The sequence below is a fragment of the Malus domestica genome, chromosome 16 (assembly GCF_042453785.1).
Source record: "Malus domestica chromosome 16, GDT2T_hap1".
Taxonomy (NCBI): Eukaryota; Viridiplantae; Streptophyta; class Magnoliopsida; order Rosales; family Rosaceae; genus Malus; species Malus domestica.
Genome location: NC_091676.1, coordinates 14,261,458 through 14,282,276, shown reverse-complemented (window position 1 = coordinate 14,282,276; position 20,819 = coordinate 14,261,458). Strand labels below are relative to the sequence as shown.

Sequence of the window (20,819 nt, the reverse complement as noted above, 5' to 3'; positions counted from 1 at the left end):
TATTTTCTCAACCCAAATAGACAAAAAAATAAAAAATAAAGTAAAATGTTATCTTTACTATGTATTATATTATCATATATACTTTCTAAAAATGTAGAACCCTCGTGCATGTATTGGTGAATTCTACTTTATTATTAAAGATATGATATAAATAAATAATAAGAAAAAACAAAGAAAAAAGAGCTCTGAATTGGACAAATTCTAAACTTATGTGGGAGTTGAGGACTAATTCTGAATTTTACTCGAAATAAAAAGTAAAAATAACTAAACGGCGTCGTTAGTTTGTTGGGTTGGTTTTGTAACTTTCTTACGATAGGACGTGGCGGCGACCGAGCCTGAACTGAAATCAGCGGAAGAGGGGAAAATGGAGGTAGAGTGCCATGTGGTGGTGCACAACATAGAGAAGAGGCACAACGTGGGCACGCTCGCCTAGAGCGCCACCACCTTCGGCGTCTCTGAGCTGATTCTGGTCGGCCGCCTAGAATTCAACGCCTTCGGCAGCCATGGCTCCACCACATACCTTCGCTTTCGCCACTTCCACTCCCTTCAAGACGCCCAACTCTATCTCAAGGTCCTTTATCTCTCTCTCTCTCTCCTTGATTTCTTTGATTTTGGATATAAATCTCACTAAGTAATGAGTATTCGATTTTGTGTATGTGGGTTTTAGGAGAGAGATTGTGATATATGCGGTGTTGAGATCACTGATTATGCTCTGCCTGTAAATCATCATCCTTTCACCAAGAGCACTGCTTTTCTTCTTGGCAATGAGGTAGTTATCATTTTTTACAATTACCCATGTGGGTTATTTGCTCTGTAACTATTGGCTCGATTGGGAGTTTTGATCAATAACTTTGTTGTTGGCATTTAGGCTTGTCAAGTAATGTACTTTTGATCATCGGTTTTGGGTAAATGTTGGTTGGGATTTCGTTCGATATGATTCGATAGTTTGAGAAGGTTTTTCCACTGCAATTTAACAATCTGGTGCTATGTGTTTCAGTTTTTGAGTCAAACTTCACTGTGCAATCAGTTATGCATTTGTAAATTAACCGCATTAGGATTAGGTGATAATCCCTTTATATTTTTCTTTGTGTTGTTTGTAGGGAACGGGCCTTTCTGCTAAAGAATTGGAAATATGCGACTTCTTTGTGTATATTCCGCAGTATGGAGGTGGTACTGCTTCCTTGATTGTGACCGTAGCAGCTTCTATCGTGCTGCATCAGTTTGGAGGTAACTATAAAAACATGGCCTGTATTCATCCCTTTTGTTTTTCTTCTCTTCTTTTACGGCCTTCTGGTTTATGCACTGTTATGTGATGGTTCACTGCATAAGCAAAGAAGTTACTGTCACTAGGATAATGTATTGTTTAGATTATCTTCCTAGAATCTAATCGGTGCCCTAATATCATTTTCTACGTTCCCATATCATTATGTTCAATCACCAAACCTCATCTATCCTCCTCCAGAATTCATCTCAAATATAATATGCAGGTCGTTTGTGTGCCCTCCCTTGTCTCGCCGGTCCTTCCTACCATTATCGAACTTATTATTGCGAATTTTCTACATCACCCAATATAAATTCTTGGAGTCTTATTCTGTCACTTGGCGTCCACTAGTCGAATTCTTGGAGAGGTGGTGTTAGGTAGGCCGTTAGTTTTTAGACCTAACTAAGCAGACAAAATAGAACAAGATCAGTCAATAAGATTACCCTTCTTAATGACCAAAATTGTTTCAACTTTGACTGGTACCAAGTAGTGCACACGGTAACGATTCCTTTCTTTCTAACTTGATTATTTCACTGTTGAATTGAAAGTGAGTTTACGTTTGATAACCAACACCAATCAGAATAAGAAAATCTTTTCTTTTGAACTATGCCAATAGCATGTAGGTATAATTTTACACTACTAATGATTCTTCTTGTGCACAACTTATGAAATTTCCCACCCTCGGTTCTCTTCAGTTTGGGCTGGCTTCCCTGAGAGAACTCGTGAAGTGAACAAGTTTATTGTGGCAGAGAAACCTGAAAAGCAGACAAGACGAAGTTTTTGTGCAGAAACAGCAGATTCCGTCATTGAAGAGCGAAAATGCAGAAAAGAATTTGCTGCTAATGGTTTCTTTGATGAGAGTGGAAATGAAAATTCATCTTCTAACCTTCTAGATGGATTGTTTGCTGATGTAAGAATATAATATCTTAGGTATCATATATTCTGAAATCGTTTAGATTGTTGGTACACATTCCTCAACTGTTGTAACCGATTAACAAAAGGAACAGTTTATGAGTTTTATGTATCATCTGCAATGTGCAGAAGATCTAGTTTCATAGTTTATAATGTTAGTGCCATGGGTTTTGTTCAAAGTTACTATTATGGGTTGTTTACTAATTCGTACTCGGAATGAGAGGAATTGCTAAGGAGGAATTGAATTCAGGAGTTGGAATGAGATGGAGTCAATATCAGATTCATGTTGAAACTGTTTATTAAAATTTTTGGAATCAGAGCAAGAAAGATACTGAACCATATAATCTGTTTACTAATTCACATGAATCGGAAAGAAAATCAATTTGATTTCTAAACTACTCATATTCTAGTAATCTATTTTATATGCTAGTTCTTTTTTATTCATTTATTTTTTTGGATAAAGCTTTAGGATTTGGCTACAATATTTTCTGATTCCCCTCAGGCTTGGTAAACGCTGGAATGCTTTGGGAGAAGTGCAATTCCGTTTCTTCCCATTTTATTCCGGTTTCATGATTAGGCCACTAGAGTTTGGAGGAATGTGTACCGTGAGAGTTTGTTTCAATTAGTTATGTGCTCCAAGTCTTTGTCATTAATTTTTTTTTTTTTTTTAACAAACGATATTAGCTACACTAAGGGGATGAGCGAGTGAGCTAAGCCTCATATGAACTAACAATAATGTGGTTTAAATTCGTCTTTGACGAGAATCGAACTAAGACCTTTCAGTTCTCACTCACAAGTGAAGAGGAATACCACTAGATGTAGTACTAGGTGGCCTTTGTCATTAATTTTAGCGTCCAAATTTTATCCAATGGTATAATAGTTTGTTACATTCACTCCAAAGGGATAGAGAAGGAAAAAGAATTAATCAAACTTTGGCAAACGACTACTAAACAAACAATGAAAAGCACAAACTTGCATGAGCAAACACTTGTACTATATTTAGCACTCGAGTCTTGTGAATCAAGCAATAATTCAAGAGGCTTAGGAAGCCGCCGACTCTGAGTCTTATGAAGAATCAGAACTTGACGCGGGGTACCCGATTCCATGGCGGTTGTTAGGGAACACAACGAAAACAGTACCGGCAATTGTACCAATAACCGGAGGCAACACCTGCAGCAAAGTCTTCTCAGTGGACTCAAACCCTGGATAATAGCACCTGACAGTGTTGGTATCCAAAAGTGATAAAACTGCAAACACAATCACGGAAAAGAAGGCATGCACAAAGTCCCCAATCCTAAGCTTATAAGCAGACAAGTCTACAGAATTGGAGTTTGTTGATGGCCAAAGACCCTTGCATGTTGCCACACCATAGTGTGTTTGTCCATCACTCCCAGTGTAACTGTCTGTGAAGGAAGCAAAGCAGCAAGAGAAGCCGCAAAGGACGATGAGAATGGCGCTTAGGTATTTGTTGAGGGCCGTGCAGTCGCCGTTGTTGGTCAAGACAGGGTTGAGGAACTGGAACAAGAAGACTGTGCCGGTCGGGAGGAGCTTGATGAGGTTGCCTGCGCCTGTGAATGTTCTGTCTTTGGCGCTTTTGTTTTTGGTGGTGGTTGTCTTGGATTTAGAGGAAGAGCCCCCCATTTTTTGGAACTAACGTATTCTTCGAGGGAGTTTAGAAGTGTTGTTTGTGACTTTGTGTGTGTGTTCTAAATTGTGGTTTTTGTGACAAAGATTTGGTGCGTATTTATAGAGAAATATTAGACATTTCCCAGAGAGGTAACAATTGGGTAGCAAAGTTAATTTTGCTAACTCTTTGGAGATGGGCATTGGTTTGTTTCATTGAAGGAATGGAAGTGCAATTGCTTCCACGTTAACTGAAATATAGCGTTGTCGTGTTGAGATGAAAAGGTGACTTTTACTATTGGAAAGGGCGGGCTTCATTTCTAATCCAAGTTTAAGAATTAATATTTTTGAATTTTCTGTGCCCCCAAGATAAGGATGCATAAAAGAAAATTGAATAAATCATAAACAGGATAAGTTAGTGTTGGGAAAATTACAATAAAAATTGTAATATTCTTCTAAAAACATAGACAATTAGGCTGAGACGCGGGTATCTCGATCTCTTTAAGGAGATTCAAGCCCACTGCAGTTTTACAAAAGTTCACGAACCGGTGCAACAGTATATTTCTTGACTTGTCCCCTCTAGGATACAACAACCCAACTAAATTGTGTTTGACTCAAACCTTTCTGCACAAAAAGAGAAGAATCCAAAGCTCCACCATAAGAACATCTTTCTTTGGCCAATATAAATAAAATATACAAAGTATAGAGGAATAAAGATTGTAGTTGTTAGGAAATTGGTAGTGAGATCATAAATAAAAGACAATGAGAAAGTGCTAATAATTATATGTTTTATTGTCACCCTTGGTGAATAAGATAATAAACACAAATTAACAAATAAAAAATGTTACAAGAGTTACAAAAGATGAAAAGCTAAAGACTCCATCTTAATTTCCCATGACAAATAAACTTACTTTCCCACTAACAACCAAATAATGACAATTATATATATATATATATATATATATATGTAGTTATTAGGAAATTGGTAGTGAGATCATAAATAAAAGACAATGAGAAGGTGCTAATAATTATATGTTTTATTATCACCCTTGGTGAATAAGATAATAAACACAAATTAACAAACAAAAAATGTTACAAGAGTTAGGGCTGGTTTGGTATTGTTGTGCTTTGAAAAAAAGCTGCTTCTGCTGTGCTGTGAGAATAAGTGGCTGTGAAATAAAGTAACAGAGTGTTTGGTAAGATTTTTTGTAAAAGTGCTTTTGGAAAGAAAAAAAGCAGTATGATAGTGTTTAGTAAACTTTTATGTAAAACAGATGTGACTCGCCTCTTGAAAAAAAAAAAGCTGGTTTTGAAAAGCTGCATTTTGCTGCTTCAGGTTTTTGCCACTTTTCAGCTTAAAATGACAGTGACTTTGAAAATAAGCTGAGTTACCAAACACAAATTTTACTCCATCTTTTTTTCATCCCAGCTTTTTTTAAAATCACCTCAATCCCAAACTGGGGCTTACAAAAGATGAAAAGCTAAAGACTCCATCTTAATTTCCCATGACAAATAAACTTACTTTCCCACTAACAACCAAATAATGACAATTATATAATTATAATTGTCATTATTCTATATAACCGGAATGTGACTTCTTAATGGACCGAAATCTCACGATTCTCGGGATGTGGATTCGTCTCTTGAATGACGATTCCGTAATATAGAATTTCCTCATTAGTTGGATAGAATAAGTAGGCAACAATCGGATTCACGGTAGGCTCAATAGGGGTCTGTGTCGTGGGTTTCCTTTTCCAGGGATGTGAATCATTTGGACCAAGTGGTCTGCCGCTCTTTTGTGTAGGGTAGGCCTGGCAATTCATGACACAACCCGATAACCCGACACGACACGACACGAAACGAAATTAACAGTTGTTTAGGGAGACACGATAACGAATCGGATCGTTATCGGGTAACCCGATAAGCACCTGTTAAGATAAAGGGTTGATTCGGGTATAAACGTGGGTAACACGATACACGATAAGCAGAATATTAATTTTATAATTTTATAACCCTAAAAAAATATTATAATAATTATATATATATATATATATTAATTTAACAATTTTATACCCCTAAAAACTAATATATATATATATATATATATATATTAAATTAACTATAATAATTATAATAATTATATATACTATAATAATTATACCCCTAAAATATTAACTATAATAATTATTAATTAATATGCATCCATTGATTTCATAATTCCATTCCATTCATGCCGCACCCTTTGAAGAAAAAGGGAGGGAAAATGAAAATTATAAGAAAAACTGAAAATGAAACAAAAACAGAGAGGGAAAGATGGGTAGGCTGCTGCCCTTTGAAGAAAAAGAAGGGAGGAAAAAATGAAAATTATAAGAAAAACTGAAAAGGAAACAAAAAAGAAAGGGAAAAATGAAAATTAATAAAAGTGGTGAGAAATTTTATTTTTTTTAAGTTATTAACTTTTTATCACACATATGACATATCCCACTATTTTTATAATGACACGTGATGTACTACTCCGTGTACCGGTCAATTATACGTACAAAATAAATAGATTTAAATCTACTTAATAAATATATATATATATACACACACACACACACACCATTGAACTTGATGGGATACGAATTATACAAAACTAATTTCAACGATCCAATCGTCAAACTTGTTTGTATATGCTTCGAGATCGTATCAGCAAAAAATCGCAAAAAACAAACATTCAGAGATCAAGTAACCGAACAAAACTTTTCGATGGTTATAAAACGAAAAATCATGATTTAACAGTTATTTTAACTCCGATTTTGATTATTTTTTATAGCTACACTCCTTAATCCTATATGAATACAATGAATGAATTCGATCTTCAATTTAAAATATCTACACTAGTGAATACCACAAAATCTTATGTTATACTTAATGAAAGTATGAATAAACTCTTAAGTATTAGTGAATTTATTGTTTTAATGGGATACTCATTCTACAAAATTAGTTTCAATGATCCAACCGTCAAACATGTTTGTATATACTTCGAGTTCGCATACACCAAAAATTGTAAAAAGCAAACATTCAGAGATAAAGTAACGGGACAAAACTTTTCGACAGTTATAAACGAAAAATCACGATTTAACGATTATTTTAACTCCGATTTTGATGATTTTTTACAGCTACACTCCTTGACCATATATGAATACAATAAATGAATTCAATCTTCAATTTAAAATATTTACACTAGTGGATACTACAAAATCTTATGTTATACTTAATGAAAGTATGAATAAACTCTTAAGTATTAGTGAATCTATTGTTTTGATGGGATACTCATTCTACTAAACTAGTTTTAATGATCCAACCGTCAAACATGTTTGTATATACTTCGAGTTCGCATACACCAAAAATTGTAAAAAGCAAACATTCAGAGATAAAGTAACGGGACAAAACTTTTCGACAGTTATAAACGAAAAATCACGATTTAACGATTATTTTAACTCCGATTTTGATGATTTTTTACAGCTACACTCCTTGACCATATATGAATACAATAAATGAATTCAATCTTCAATTTAAAATATTTACACTAGTGGATACTACAAAATCTTATGTTATACTTAATGAAAGTATGAATAAACTCTTAAGTATTAGTGAATCTATTGTTTTGATGGGATACTCATTCTACTAAACTAGTTTTAATGATCCAACTGTCAAACATGTTTGTATATACTTCGAGATCACATACGCCAAAAATTGCAAAAAACAAACATTCAGAGATAAAGTAACAAGACAAAACTTTTCGACAGTTATAAACGAAAAATCACGACTTAACGAATATTTTAACTCCGATTTTGATGATTTTTACAGCTACATTCCTTGACCCCATATGAATACAATCAATGAATTCGATCTTCAATTTAAAATATTTACACTAGTGGAATGAAAGTATGAATAAACTCTTAAGTATTAGTGAATCTATTATTTTGATGGGATACTCATTCTACGAAACTAGTTTCAATGATCCAACCATCAAACATGTTTGTATATACTTCGAGATCGCATACGCCAAAAATTACAAAAAACAAACATTCAAAGATCAAGTAACGGGACAACTTTTCGACGGTTATAAAACGAAAAATCATGATTTAACGGTTATTTTAACTCCGATTTTGATGATTTTTTACAGCTACACTCCTTGACCCTATATGAATACAAAGAATGAATTCGATCTTCAATTTAAAATATTTACACCACAAAATCTTATGTTATACTTAATAAAAGAATGAATAAACTATACTAATTATATATATTAAATTAACAATTGTATACCCCTAAAAACTATAATAATTATATAATATAACTATATATATATATATTAAATTTAATTTAAAATTTTGATGACCATTGGATCGGCTGAGATCAAGCCAAAGTTCCAATACAATTTCATGATGATTGATGTAAATCGAGGATTTTGTAAATTGAGGTTTAAACTTTTGAGAAAGACTTCATAACCTTGAAAACAAAAATTTTTTCATTTTGCATATCCTTGCACATTTAATATTTGTAACAGATTAGTAGTGCATGTATTTTTTTTATTAGACACTTATTTTCGAGTGTAGATGTAGTACTTAAACGAAAAATGTGTTTTAATGTTTTGAAGTAATATTTATGTGGCAATGTATGGTATATGCAAATTTAAGAAAAAAAATATTTTTCTTAACGGGTCATAACGGGTCGGGTCACTTTACCCGTTGGGTAAAGTGACCCGACATGTTAAGGACCCGTTAAGATAACGGGTGTGACACGATACGACCCGTTAAGATAACAGGTGTTACACAAAAACGACACGAACACCACAGACACGACCTGTTTGCCAGGCCTAGTGTAGGGGCAAAGGACTAGTTAGCCGCTAATGTATGTGGATCGGCCAAAGTGGCATCCCAGGCCACCAGGAGGGAAGTCTGTTATACATTTGGTATGTCCATCTTTCCAGGCACATTTGCAGCTGGAATATGTGATCTTATCAATCGCGCTAGATCGGTGAAAGCATCCAATATGCTCTGAGCTATGCTCTAAAGATCTAATATGCGCTGCATTTCAGTTTCAAATTAAACAATGCGGGGATCTAAATGAGACAAAGTGGGCGATAATTTGTGTCGTTCTTCAGGAACAGTGACGTTCTTATCTCTCCCTAACGAAGGGAAAATTGTCTCATAGAAGTGATAATCCGTGAAACGAGCGATAAATAGATTGCCTGTCAAAGTTCTAAGTAACGGATAATTGAAGGAGAATCATATCCGACATAGATTCTCATCCTTCGGTGAGGCCCCATTTTTGTACGTAAGGCCGGTGAAATCGGAACATAGATCGCATAACCAAAAACGCGCATATGCGATATGTCGAGTTCGTATCCAATAACCAATTGAATGGCGCTATATGGTTGGGTCGCAACAAGCCTCAGGCGGACCAACTTAGATGCGTGCAATATTACATGGCCTCAGGCGGACCAACCATTGAGCTTTCAAATATGTATAATCTTATTCTACACTTTTCTATTTTCTTTTTGATATATTATGGGTCGAATTTGGTTAAGAAACGATTGAGTTATGAAGCTTTGAAAATTGTCTAAACTTCCGGCTAAGAGCTCCGGGACAGTTAACTAAGTTTTTAACGGAATGACCAAAATGATGGATGGTGGACAATCTCAGGGACCACTTCTATTAATTTGAAATCTTAAGGAACAAAGTGAGGAGTTATGCAAATCTCATATATCATTTTGGCTAAAAAGCCTAACCAAAATTAGCCATGCAACCTCGGCCCTTGATCTGCAATGACATGAATTTTCTTAAGAGTAAGTGTAAACCATTTAATTTCCTATATATTAATGTGAAGCAATAAGTATATAAATAGGTAGAAGCCCTCCAATACAGTTATGATAAACTCAAATGCATTTTGTGTCTTTCATATATATATATATATAGTAATCAAGTCGTTAATACTCTTGCAAATCATGGCACTTCCATTGGTTTTGTTTGGTACAACTTGCCTCTGGTTTCATTTTGCTACATACGAAAACTTGTTTCAATCCTACAAATTGTGAAATATATTGCAGAAATATATCAATTATTTATATGATCAAATATATCAAATCAAATGTATAATCACTATCAGAATTATGAAATTTAAATTAGGAAAAAAGAATAAGAATATATGGCCTGTGAACCAAAGAGAGGCACGATGTTGCTGCCCTAAAGCCGTAGACGCCTCCCTACGTGTAGGTTATGGTGGTGCCTACAACTCCAAGATACAACCTAAAACCTCACAAGATGTCTAATCCGATATGCACGCCAACGGCAGACGGGATTGCCAAGTAGTGATCTATTGCCCAAGAATTATAAAGTAGGAATGTAAATTGAGATGTAAAAACTGAGGGAGACAGAAAAGTTTTAGCGTATTTTGTTTTGTGTCTGAGGTTTCATATTTAAAGAACTTCTCATACCCTTTTAGAAAAGGATTATGACTCTTCAAATAAAACACAACTCTTAAATATTAAAAATAAATAAAATAAAATAATAATAAGCTTGGAATCTTTAAAATAAAATATTATTAAAATAATTAAAATAACCAACAATCCCCCACAAGATTCAAAACTTTATGAGGAATAAAATAGACACAATTGAAGAAACGGAAGTTTGGGCAATTTGTATACCATGCAATGGGTGTAATGTCTTTTGGACTTGAACCTACACTTAGTATTCATAGTTTTCATCTGAAGGAATCATAGTGAACTAAGTCTTGAACTAGATTCCTCTAATTCAAATTACAACATATGACACACATAGTATTGATAAAAAACTTAGCGCAGGTTAGCGTTATTAATGGCCATGCGCTTAATCTTGATTCTCATGAGTGTTTTAGAGAATAACTCAATTCTCACAGTTGCAATCTCACGACTACTCTCACTTAGGTGAGTCATCCAAGAGTACATGTGACCTGTACTCTACGGGAGATTGCCCGCCTTGGAACTCATTCAAGACAATGTCCTTCCTTAACATCACATATCATCAGCACAAATGTCATAGGGATGAGCAGGGGATTTTATTTCAAATATCCTATTTTAGAGTGCCGGAATATAAGTCACGCAATATGGATTGTTTCTACCCATTGAACCTTCTTCATGGGATCTCTAATCACAAAGGTTGGGTTTCTTCCCTAGGTGACTTCCTTATGGGTTTAAGCTCATCCCCCTCGACAAATCTAGGACTCCATTCCAAGGTAGACCTTTGGTCAAATGATCAGCAATGTTCTTTTCCGACTTCACATAGTCCAAAGAAACAACTTCTTTATTTAACAATCTCACAGATTTGTATCTGACATTAATATATCTATTTAATTTCTTATTTGTATGTGTCTGTCTCGCTAAATCTATCACAGCCTTATTATCACAATGTATGGATATAGCAGGTATAGGCTTGATCACCAATGGGATATCAAGCAAAAAATTCTTAATCCATTCAGCCTCTATACATGTAATATCAAGAGCTATGAATTCAGATTCCATTGTACTTCTAGAAATTATTGTTTGATTCTTAGATCCCCAAGATATAGCTGCTCCTCCCAATAAAAATACATAACCTGAAGTAGATTTCACTTCGGAGCCATCAATGATCCAATTTGCATCACTATACCCTTCTACTACATAAGGAAATCATTTAGTGTATAGAATAATCCACAGTTCCTTTTAGATACTTAAACACTCGCCTTAAAGCATTCCAGTGTTCTTTACTTGGATTATAAGTGTATCTACTTAGCCTTCCAACCGCATAAGCTATATCAGGTCTAGTTTTATTTGCTATATACATCAAAGACCCAATCATTTGAGAATACTCGAGTTGACACACGGGTTCACCACTATTTTTAAGTAAGCACACACTTGGTTCATATAGTGTCGAGACAGGATTGCAATTGAAAATTTTGAACTTTTTAAGCATTTTCTCAATTGCACTAGCTTGGTTTATAATAAAACCTGCTTGTGTTCTTTCTACTTTCCTTTCCAAAATAATATTGGCTTCTCCTAGATCCTTCATATCAAATCTCTTTGATAGATAAGACTTGACATCTTTCACAATTTCCAGACTTGTTCCAAATAATAATATATCATCAACGTAAAGACATAAAATAACACACTGTCCATTGCATTCCTTATAGTAGACACACTTTTCATGCTCATTAATTTCAAAATCATTTTCTAAAATGACTTTATCAAACTTCTCATGACATTGCTTAGGAGTTTGCTTGAGTCCATATAGCAATTTAACCAACTTACACACTTTTGTTCTTGGGCTTTCACAATAAATCCTTCGGGTTGCTCCATATAAATTTCTTCATCTAAGTCTCCATTCAAAAATGTTGTTTTAACATCCATTTGATGAACTACTAAATTGTGTATAGAAGCTATGAGGATCCTAATTGTGGTAATCCTAGACACATGAGAGTAAGTGTCAAAATAATCAATTCCTTTTTTTTTTGAGTGAATCTCTTGGCTACTAGCCTAGCTTTGTACTTGTCTATACTTCCATTAGGCTTCAATTTCTTCCTAAATATCCACTTGCAACCAATTGGTGTAGTACCGGGTGGTAAATCCGTTAACTCCCAAGTGTTGTTTTGTAAAATAGACTCAACTTCATTGTTTACAGCTTCTTTCGAAAATGGAGCATCGACTGAGATCATGGCTTCCTTATATGTTGTTGGATCACCTTCAATTAGAAAAGTATAAAAATCATCACCGAGGTTATTCTTCACTCTAGGTCTCTTACTGCTTCTAAGTTCAGCTAGAGGTTCTTCTTCATTTGTAACTTGATGGCTAATACTTGTGGAGGCTTTATCATTACTAGTGCATGATCTATCTACCACTTGCTTTTACATTCTAGTCTTGAAAGGAAATATGTCTTCAAAATATGTTGCATCCCTAGACTCCAATATAGTGTTATTCAAAATTTCATTTATTTCACAATTGATGACTAGAAATCTATTGGCACTACTATTATGAGCATAACCTAGAAAACAGTATCCACAGTTTTAGGTCCTATCTTCTTTCTCTTAGGTTATGGGATTGCAACTTTAGCCAAACACCCCCACACTTTCAAGACTTGGAGATTTGGTGTTCTCTTTTTCCAATTTTCATATGGAGTAGTAGTGTTGTCTTTAATGATTACTCTATTTAATATAAAACATGCATTCAAAATTGCTCCCCCCCCCCCAAATTTTTTTTTCTGGTAATCCAGAACTCAAAAGCATTACATTCACCATGTCCAATAAGGTCCTATTCTACCTTTCTGGAACTCCATTTGATTGTGGAGAATAGGGTGCTATTACTTCATGTATAATACCATGCTCTTCACAAAAAACACTAAGATTGGTAAGAGTGTACTCACCACCTCTATCAAACCTAAGTCTCTTTATCCTTTTCTCTAATTGATTTTCCACTACTATCTTGTAAATCTTGAATTTACCAAATACTTCATCCTTGGTCTTTATCCAATAAATATAACAATATTTCGAACAATCATCTAGAAATGTGACAAAATACTTATTACCAGCTCTAGTAGGTAATCTATTTGAGTCACAAACATCAATATGTATAAGCTCTAAAATTTGGGTATTCCTTTCCACAGACTTAAAAGGTTTCTTAGGTTATTTTTCTTGTACACAAATTTCACACTTATGCTTAAGATTCATGTTTGACTTTGGGACTAGGTCCAAATCCATCATTTTCTTAATTTTGAACAAGTTTACATGTCCCAACCGTCTATGCCAAACATTACTAGATTCAATATTAAGAACTTTTGGAAAAGTATTGCACTCTGAAGAAACACTTAACATAAATAATCCTTCACTAATAAAACATTTTCCAATAAATACATTATTCTTGGTTATTACAACCTTATTTGATTCCATTGCAACTTTATAGCGTTGCTTTACTAAACATGATCCACTAATTAAATTTCTTCTAATATCAGGTACATGTTGCATGTCCTTCAAAACTAAGATCTTTCCAGATATCATCTCTAGTTCTATATCTCCAATTCCAAGCATTTGCGACATTGAGTCATTTCCTAGAGTTACACGTCTTCCACCTGATTTCTGATAGGTTTTAAAAAATTCACGATCAAAACAGACATGTACGTTAGCTCCAGAATCTACCCACCAATCTTTATTTTCATAAGTAAAATTGACAAATGAATTATACTTAAAATGTGTTTGAGAAGATTATTGCTCCATCAGCATATTCACTTGGGGTTTTGGACCATTTTGATTTGACTTATACTTGTTCTCCTCAGTCTTCTTGTAGTCCTTAGCCTTATGATTAGTTCTTCTGCAAACGAAGCAAACCCCATTCTCTCTCCCTTGATCCTTAGTCTTGTGAAAGTTCTTATTTTGGTTGGGTGGTTTGAATTTAAAATTTGTTCTTCTAGATTTGAAATTCCTCTTATTATTTATGATGACCTTGGTTTTGTTTTTTCCATATTTGTTGGTGTCATTCTCAACTAAGTTTACGGTTGTTTGTTTTTCAGTTTCCTTCTTTTGGCTTGACCTATGTTTCTCTTCAATTCTAATTGAATTTATGACTTGAACCAAAGTAAATTCTCCTTGTTTATGCCTTAAGGTTCTAGCAAAGTCATTCCAAGATTGAGGCAATTTATCAATAAGGCAGGAGACTTTAAAATCCTCACTGAACCTCGTTCCTTTCTTTTCAACACCTCTTAATGACTCTTGATACTCATGTATATGTTCCCCCACAGACTTATTGTTAACCATCTTATAATCATTAAAGTTTGAGATCGTGAACCTATCCATCCCAACATCTACAATTCCATATTCCGCTTCTAAAGTTTCCCAAAGTTCTTTAACAGTGGATGTAGTAGCATGATACCCATCATAGAGATGATCAGAAAGGGCACTTAAGATTCTATTGTGACAATGGTATTCTATGAATTCAGAGGTTAGTTTAGAAGATGACTCTTTAGAAAATGAATCTTTGTTTGATTGAGTTTCTTCAAGTGCGGGTACAAGTCCTAAGACAGTTAACCAATATTTCACTTGTTTTTGCTACCTACGGAAATTATGGCCACTAAAATTTTCAAGCTTAACACTATTGGCTTCTTCTAGGTTTGTCATTTGTTATGTAATATTGACTAATAACAAGTGAGAGAGAGATATAAGATTGCTATAATATTGTAGAAATTAAAACAAATTGTCACTAAATAATTTTTTTTTAACAAGTATAGGACAAACTATACTACTTTATAATAACCACAAACCAATTAATCATGCACAGATTTAATTAAAGCAGGAAACAATTAACAAATATCAGAATGTAATTGTAGTCAAATTGTAATAATCATGTTCAGATTTAATTAAGGCATATAACAATCAACAAATGTCAGCATGCAATTGTAGTCAAATTGTAATAATCAAGTACATATTTAATTAAAGCATAAACAATTAATTCAATATGCAATTATTGGTCAAATCACGTTGGGATTAAAACACAAGATTTAATTAAAGCATAATATAATTACTCACAGTTTAATATTATATATATCAGTTGTTGTCAAATCACTTGATAGATAAACAATATTAAATAATTGCAATTTACAAGTACTGTTTAATAAATAATTGCAGTTTACAACAAAACTCGATTTTTTTTTTTTTAATAACAGTATTTTGGTAAATGCAATCAATGTACAGATTCAAAAAGGCAATGATAGGAAGGAAGCCTTCCCAGAAAATTCAATGACATGACTCAAATAAAAACAATGCACAGAGTCCAATGACAGGACCCGAATAAAAATAATAATAATTCAATGAACAACAGAACCCTAAAAATTCCACTTTCAACACAAGAAACGTTACAATTCTTAGGGCTTTCAAATTCAAAGTACTGTAAAATTGTTTGTAAAATTTGCAATTATATTATCACACTTTTACAACTTTAGATTGTGAAATATATTGCAGAAATATATCAATTATTTATATGATCAAATATATCAAATTAAATGTATAATCACTATCAGACTTATGAAATTTAAATTAGGAAAAAAGGAATAAGAATATATGGCTTGTGAACCAAGCAGATGCGCGATGTCATTGCCTAAAGTGCTAGACGCCTCCCTACGTGCAGGTTATGGCGGTGCCTACAACTCTAAGATTCAACCCAAAGCCTCACAAGATGTCTGATCCGATATGCATGCCAACGGCAGACGAGATTGCCAAGTAGTGATCTATTGCCCAAGAATTATAAAGTAAGAATGTAAATTGAGATGTAAAAACTGAGGGAGACATAAAATTTTCAGAGTATTTTGTTTTGTATCTGAGGTTTCATATTTAAAGAACTTCTCATACTCTTTTAAAAAAGGATTATAACTCTTTAAATAAAACACAATTCTTAAATATTAAAAATAAATAAAATAAAATAATAATAAGTTTTGAATCTTTAAGATAAAATATTATTAAAATAATTAAGTGATTTGATCGATCATGACCCAGGTGCAATATTGAGGATTAAAATAAAACAATCAAAATTTGGATTCTAATGCATGTGTTATTGACGATAATATACAAATGTGTGTTTTAAATTACTTAATTTAAAGTATGTTGAATGCAGAATGGAGCGTACGTGTCAAAGATATAAACCAATATAATATTAAGAGCATCTGTGCCAAGTGCAGTTTATTTGACTAGTTAGGTCATACAAATGATCTTGATCAGCTCACTAATCAACTGTAGAAATGAAGAACAATTCAAACTCTTTGGTAGTGTTAATTGACTAGTAGGTTTAACTATACTACATCCATTCCTCAGATATGTGCAAATTGTTAGTTGTTTGTATGGGGGTACTCGTGAGCGACTGTTAGTCATTAGTTCAGTATGAAATCATATAAATCTACAACTGATAATCACTCATGCATGCACATACACTTGGACAACTTTTCTTGGCGATTTGCCTCAGGTGAAGTGATGTACGTATTTCTATCATATATCTACAACTAATGAAAAAAAGTTGAACAACCATGACAAAATATATCTACTAGTCTTAAACAGTCTGATGTTGCAAGGAAAATTAGGTTTCGTTTGTTTGGGCAAGGAGCAATTACACATGCATGCATACATGTTTGGGAATTGCAATATCTTGACGTGCTATGGAGGCTCTTCTCTTTTTTTTGGGTCAATGCCGTACACGATGTAGCTAGAGACTTGTATGAACTTATATACTCATGATTTCAGGAATTGCTAGGCTTACGTGTATGCTCAATTCAGTTGTTATTTTCTATAATTTGTTATCCTTTTGTTGACAATGCATGTAATGCTCGATCGACCCAGGTATTTGTTCGTTCGACTTGCAAACTCCTTGAATATATTTTGGAGTGAGCAAGAAGCAAATGAAAAAACGGTTACAATAGGAGCTTATAACTTAAGTGTTAGTTAAGAGCATTTACTCATGTACCCGAAAACTTAGGTTCACAATTCTTCTCTCACCGTTTTATTCCTAATAATTAACACTATCGCTTGTACAAGAAAAACGAGTAACAACTTGCTTGCACGCTATGAACTTAAATTGAGCATGTACTATATTATCCCCACTTACTATAACTAGTCCATATATATGTTATAACATGGAAAATTAAAAATATGTAAAATATGCATTATAAGATAAGTACATAAGTGAATTGCAACGAACGAACACTATAAAATTACTCATTATACTAGGGCGCATGAGCACTGTTTCTAAGTTTTGCACGTTATCAGAAACAAGAATTAATATTGTGTGTGTGTTCGTGCTGAAATTGAAAGCATGTACAATTGTGTAATGTGTGTGTGTACGTGTATATATATGCACACACATAGAGACTTGGAAGGCACTGTTTTCTCATAAACCAAAGAGTAATGCTAAAAAACCACATATCTATATATACTACATTGATATATCATTTTATGTGGTAAGTGATAACGATATTCAATATGATAATTTAATTAATTAACGTGACATGTACACATCACTTGTCATATCAAGTGATACATAAATATGTATAAAATGTGATCTCCTTAATACTTTCCGAAACGAAAGAGTATAGATGATATCAATCATTGATGGCATTATTTCGTCAGAACACGTATTTCTTGCGGTGCAGTTTTACTTTGCCCTACTCCACCCCCAAAACCCTCGGAAAAAAGAAAGACTCTGCTTTAGGGTTGCAGGTTACATAAGTTTTGTTTTGTGCTAGCTTTCCAGTACCCTTCTAAAATAGCTGACAATAGCTTAAGACAGAGAAGAGGGTTGGCAACAGTCTACCTGCTGCTAAATGTAGTTAGGAAACTTTTTTGAAACACAACGATATTCTATATTAAGTGTTAGCAAGATTTAGGCTTAGTTACACAATTAGAAAACCAAAATAATTTGGTATTGAACTCATCATATATAAAAATTAAATCTAAGATCTCTTACCCTAATATCAGCGACTACTTTTTTGACCCATTTTCCATTTTAGCATTTGTGCACTAATACATCCCTTCCAATTGATAAATTGATTTTGCGTTGAATGCTCAATTACAATAGGAAATCGAAGTAAGAGTTTAATGTATTGACGCAAGTTGAAGATTTACACCGTAGATCTGTTGGATTTGGAATGCGAGAATTAGCCACGTACAGGTTCCAAATCGAAGTAAGAGTTTAATGTATTGACGCAAGTTGAAGATTTACACCGTAGATCTGTTGGATTTGGAATGCGAGAATTAGCCACGTACAGGTTCCACATCACGTGAGATGGGACACAAAAAAACTATTGTGGGTGCAATTTGAGTCAAGTAAAAATTAACTAGAAAACCTGTAAAACAATTATCACGTAAGATCAATTGAAAAATTATGGAGAATCTCCGATGCCTAAGTCTTAACTTTGAGAGAATTGAATAGAAGTAATAGTTCTATGTATAGTTTGCTATTACCAGTTTCCTTTTGCGACTTAGCTATTTTTATAAAGTATAAAGTTCTTTAGTTGTCTGCCAATAGGGCAGTGCTAGGCAGACCGATTGATGGATTAGTCTTCCTGACCGGGTAGAGGGAGTATCCCTTTGGGAGATGCCTTGGTAGAGGGCATCTTAATATAGGTCTAGTATAACCTTCCCTTGCTAATTCTCAACTGCCGGAAAGGTCGAATTTAGCGAGAGGTCGACAACCATGTCTTACAAAGTAGGACACAAAGTCTGCATGTGGGCCAAGCTATCTACATGAGTGCCCGGCAAGATTTGGGCCTTGGGGCATGATAGTTTGTGGGCTTTCACAAATTTTCAATGGTCTGCTCATGCCTTCAAAGATATTTTGTCATATTGAATTCATAATTCACACGACACGCTCTAATTAGGCGTTGTCAATTATGTGGCCACAACTATAACATTCCTACACGTACATGAGACACTCGTGAATGTTGAGTTTTTTTTTTTTTTTGGAACAACGATATATTTATAAGAATTGAAGGAATAAATTGGTTTTAAACTCATCATTCACGAAATTTGAACATAAATATCTCACTCACAAATGAAAGATTTCACTATAACGTAGATTAAGAGGCACATGAATGTCGAGTTTACTTCATGGCCCTGCCAAAACTTAATTATTTTGGTGTGTTAAAAGACATGATTAGAGGAGGGCTTTGTTCACTGTATAAATTAGTTTAACCATTAATACTTATATTGTATGAAAAAATACCATTAGCTTTGTAATTGGATACATTTTTATTTAACATCAAGTATTGCTAAAAAAATAAGGGTTCCCTCGAGGCCTCAGTCGGTTCAACTAACCTTAACCTAATTGAGCCTAGTCATGAGTCTGATCTTTCCGTCTACCTTGTGACATGGTCACTTACGTAAAAATGAAGTCAGGAATGAGAAAACATTGTAATCCTAATAGACACGTAATTAGCACGAATTTCACATTTTAAGTAAATATAAAACATGTTCTAATAACCGAAAAAACAAATAAACGTCATTAGGCCCTCGAATATTTTATGAATCCTAAACTCTTATGGTTATTTTCAATATTTCCAATCAATATAATGTGAATATTGTTGCAGTCATATTTATATTAGGAATGTGATTGTGTATCCTAGTGGATCTAAGAATATCTCTTATATTCCTATGAGAAGTTAATTACCTATTAAGAGTTGTAATCCTAAAAGGGTAAGGATTCTACCTATCATATTATTATAAATAAAGGCACAATGGGGTAATACAACACACACCTCACAATTAAATTTTTCTTCTCTCTCTTATTGTCGTCGGCCTCCCCTTCTCTATTCCTCTAGAATATTTCAGTTAAATAGGCCTACAATACGTCGTCAGCACACTCTTGCTAGAAGCTAAAGAACTGATGGATCATAGGAGGAGGCTCTCTTCTACCAAATTCAAAGCCTTTTATTTGTTTTCTACTAATTAGGTACGTTTAAAATAAAGTAAGATATTAGAAACGTCCACGAAGTATGAAAACATTCCACATGATGCATGAACCTCCTATGTTTATATTTTCCTTCCGATGCTATGTGGAATTTGTGAGTCAAAGCATATAAATAAATTAGAAGCAATTTAGGGTTTTTCAAACACTAGAAAATTTGGAAAGAAAAAGAAAACCGCACCACTGTGACACCATGCCGGACCACCGTGCAAGCCTGAAGCCCAACCGCGTGGGGAAACGGTGTCGTATTGACACCTGGACAAGGCACACAACCCTTTGGGCTCACTGCCTTACAAAGCGTGTTCTTTGGGGAAGTTGAACACTCAACCTTCATATACAAAGATTATTCACAACCCCCCTAAGTTTCTTCAGAGGATTCAAGGGGATATTTGTGAACCTATATAACCAACATGCGGACCATTTAGATACTTTATGGTAGGGGTGGCCAAACGGGTATAGGAACCGCGGGTCGGGACTGGTACAGGCCGGTTCCTAATTTTTAAAAAGAGAAATGGAGCGGGGCTTTGAAATTTT

At 34.1% G+C, this 20,819-nt stretch overlaps 1 protein-coding gene and 1 pseudogene across 1 annotated transcript; one reads left to right on the top strand and one right to left on the bottom strand.

Moving 5' to 3' along the window:
* The first annotated feature begins 349 nt into the window (after positions 1-349).
* Positions 350-2,356, top strand: LOC103425665 (uncharacterized; annotated as a pseudogene).
* A 614-nt stretch (positions 2,357-2,970) lies between these two features.
* Positions 2,971-3,913, bottom strand: LOC103425667 (protein DMP2-like). The gene has a single exon (XM_008363755.4). The coding sequence runs from the start codon at positions 3,812-3,814 to the stop codon at positions 3,239-3,241; it is 576 nt and encodes a 191-aa protein (XP_008361977.1). The 5' UTR covers positions 3,815-3,913; the 3' UTR covers positions 2,971-3,238.
* Positions 3,914-20,819: the final 16,906 nt, after the last annotated feature.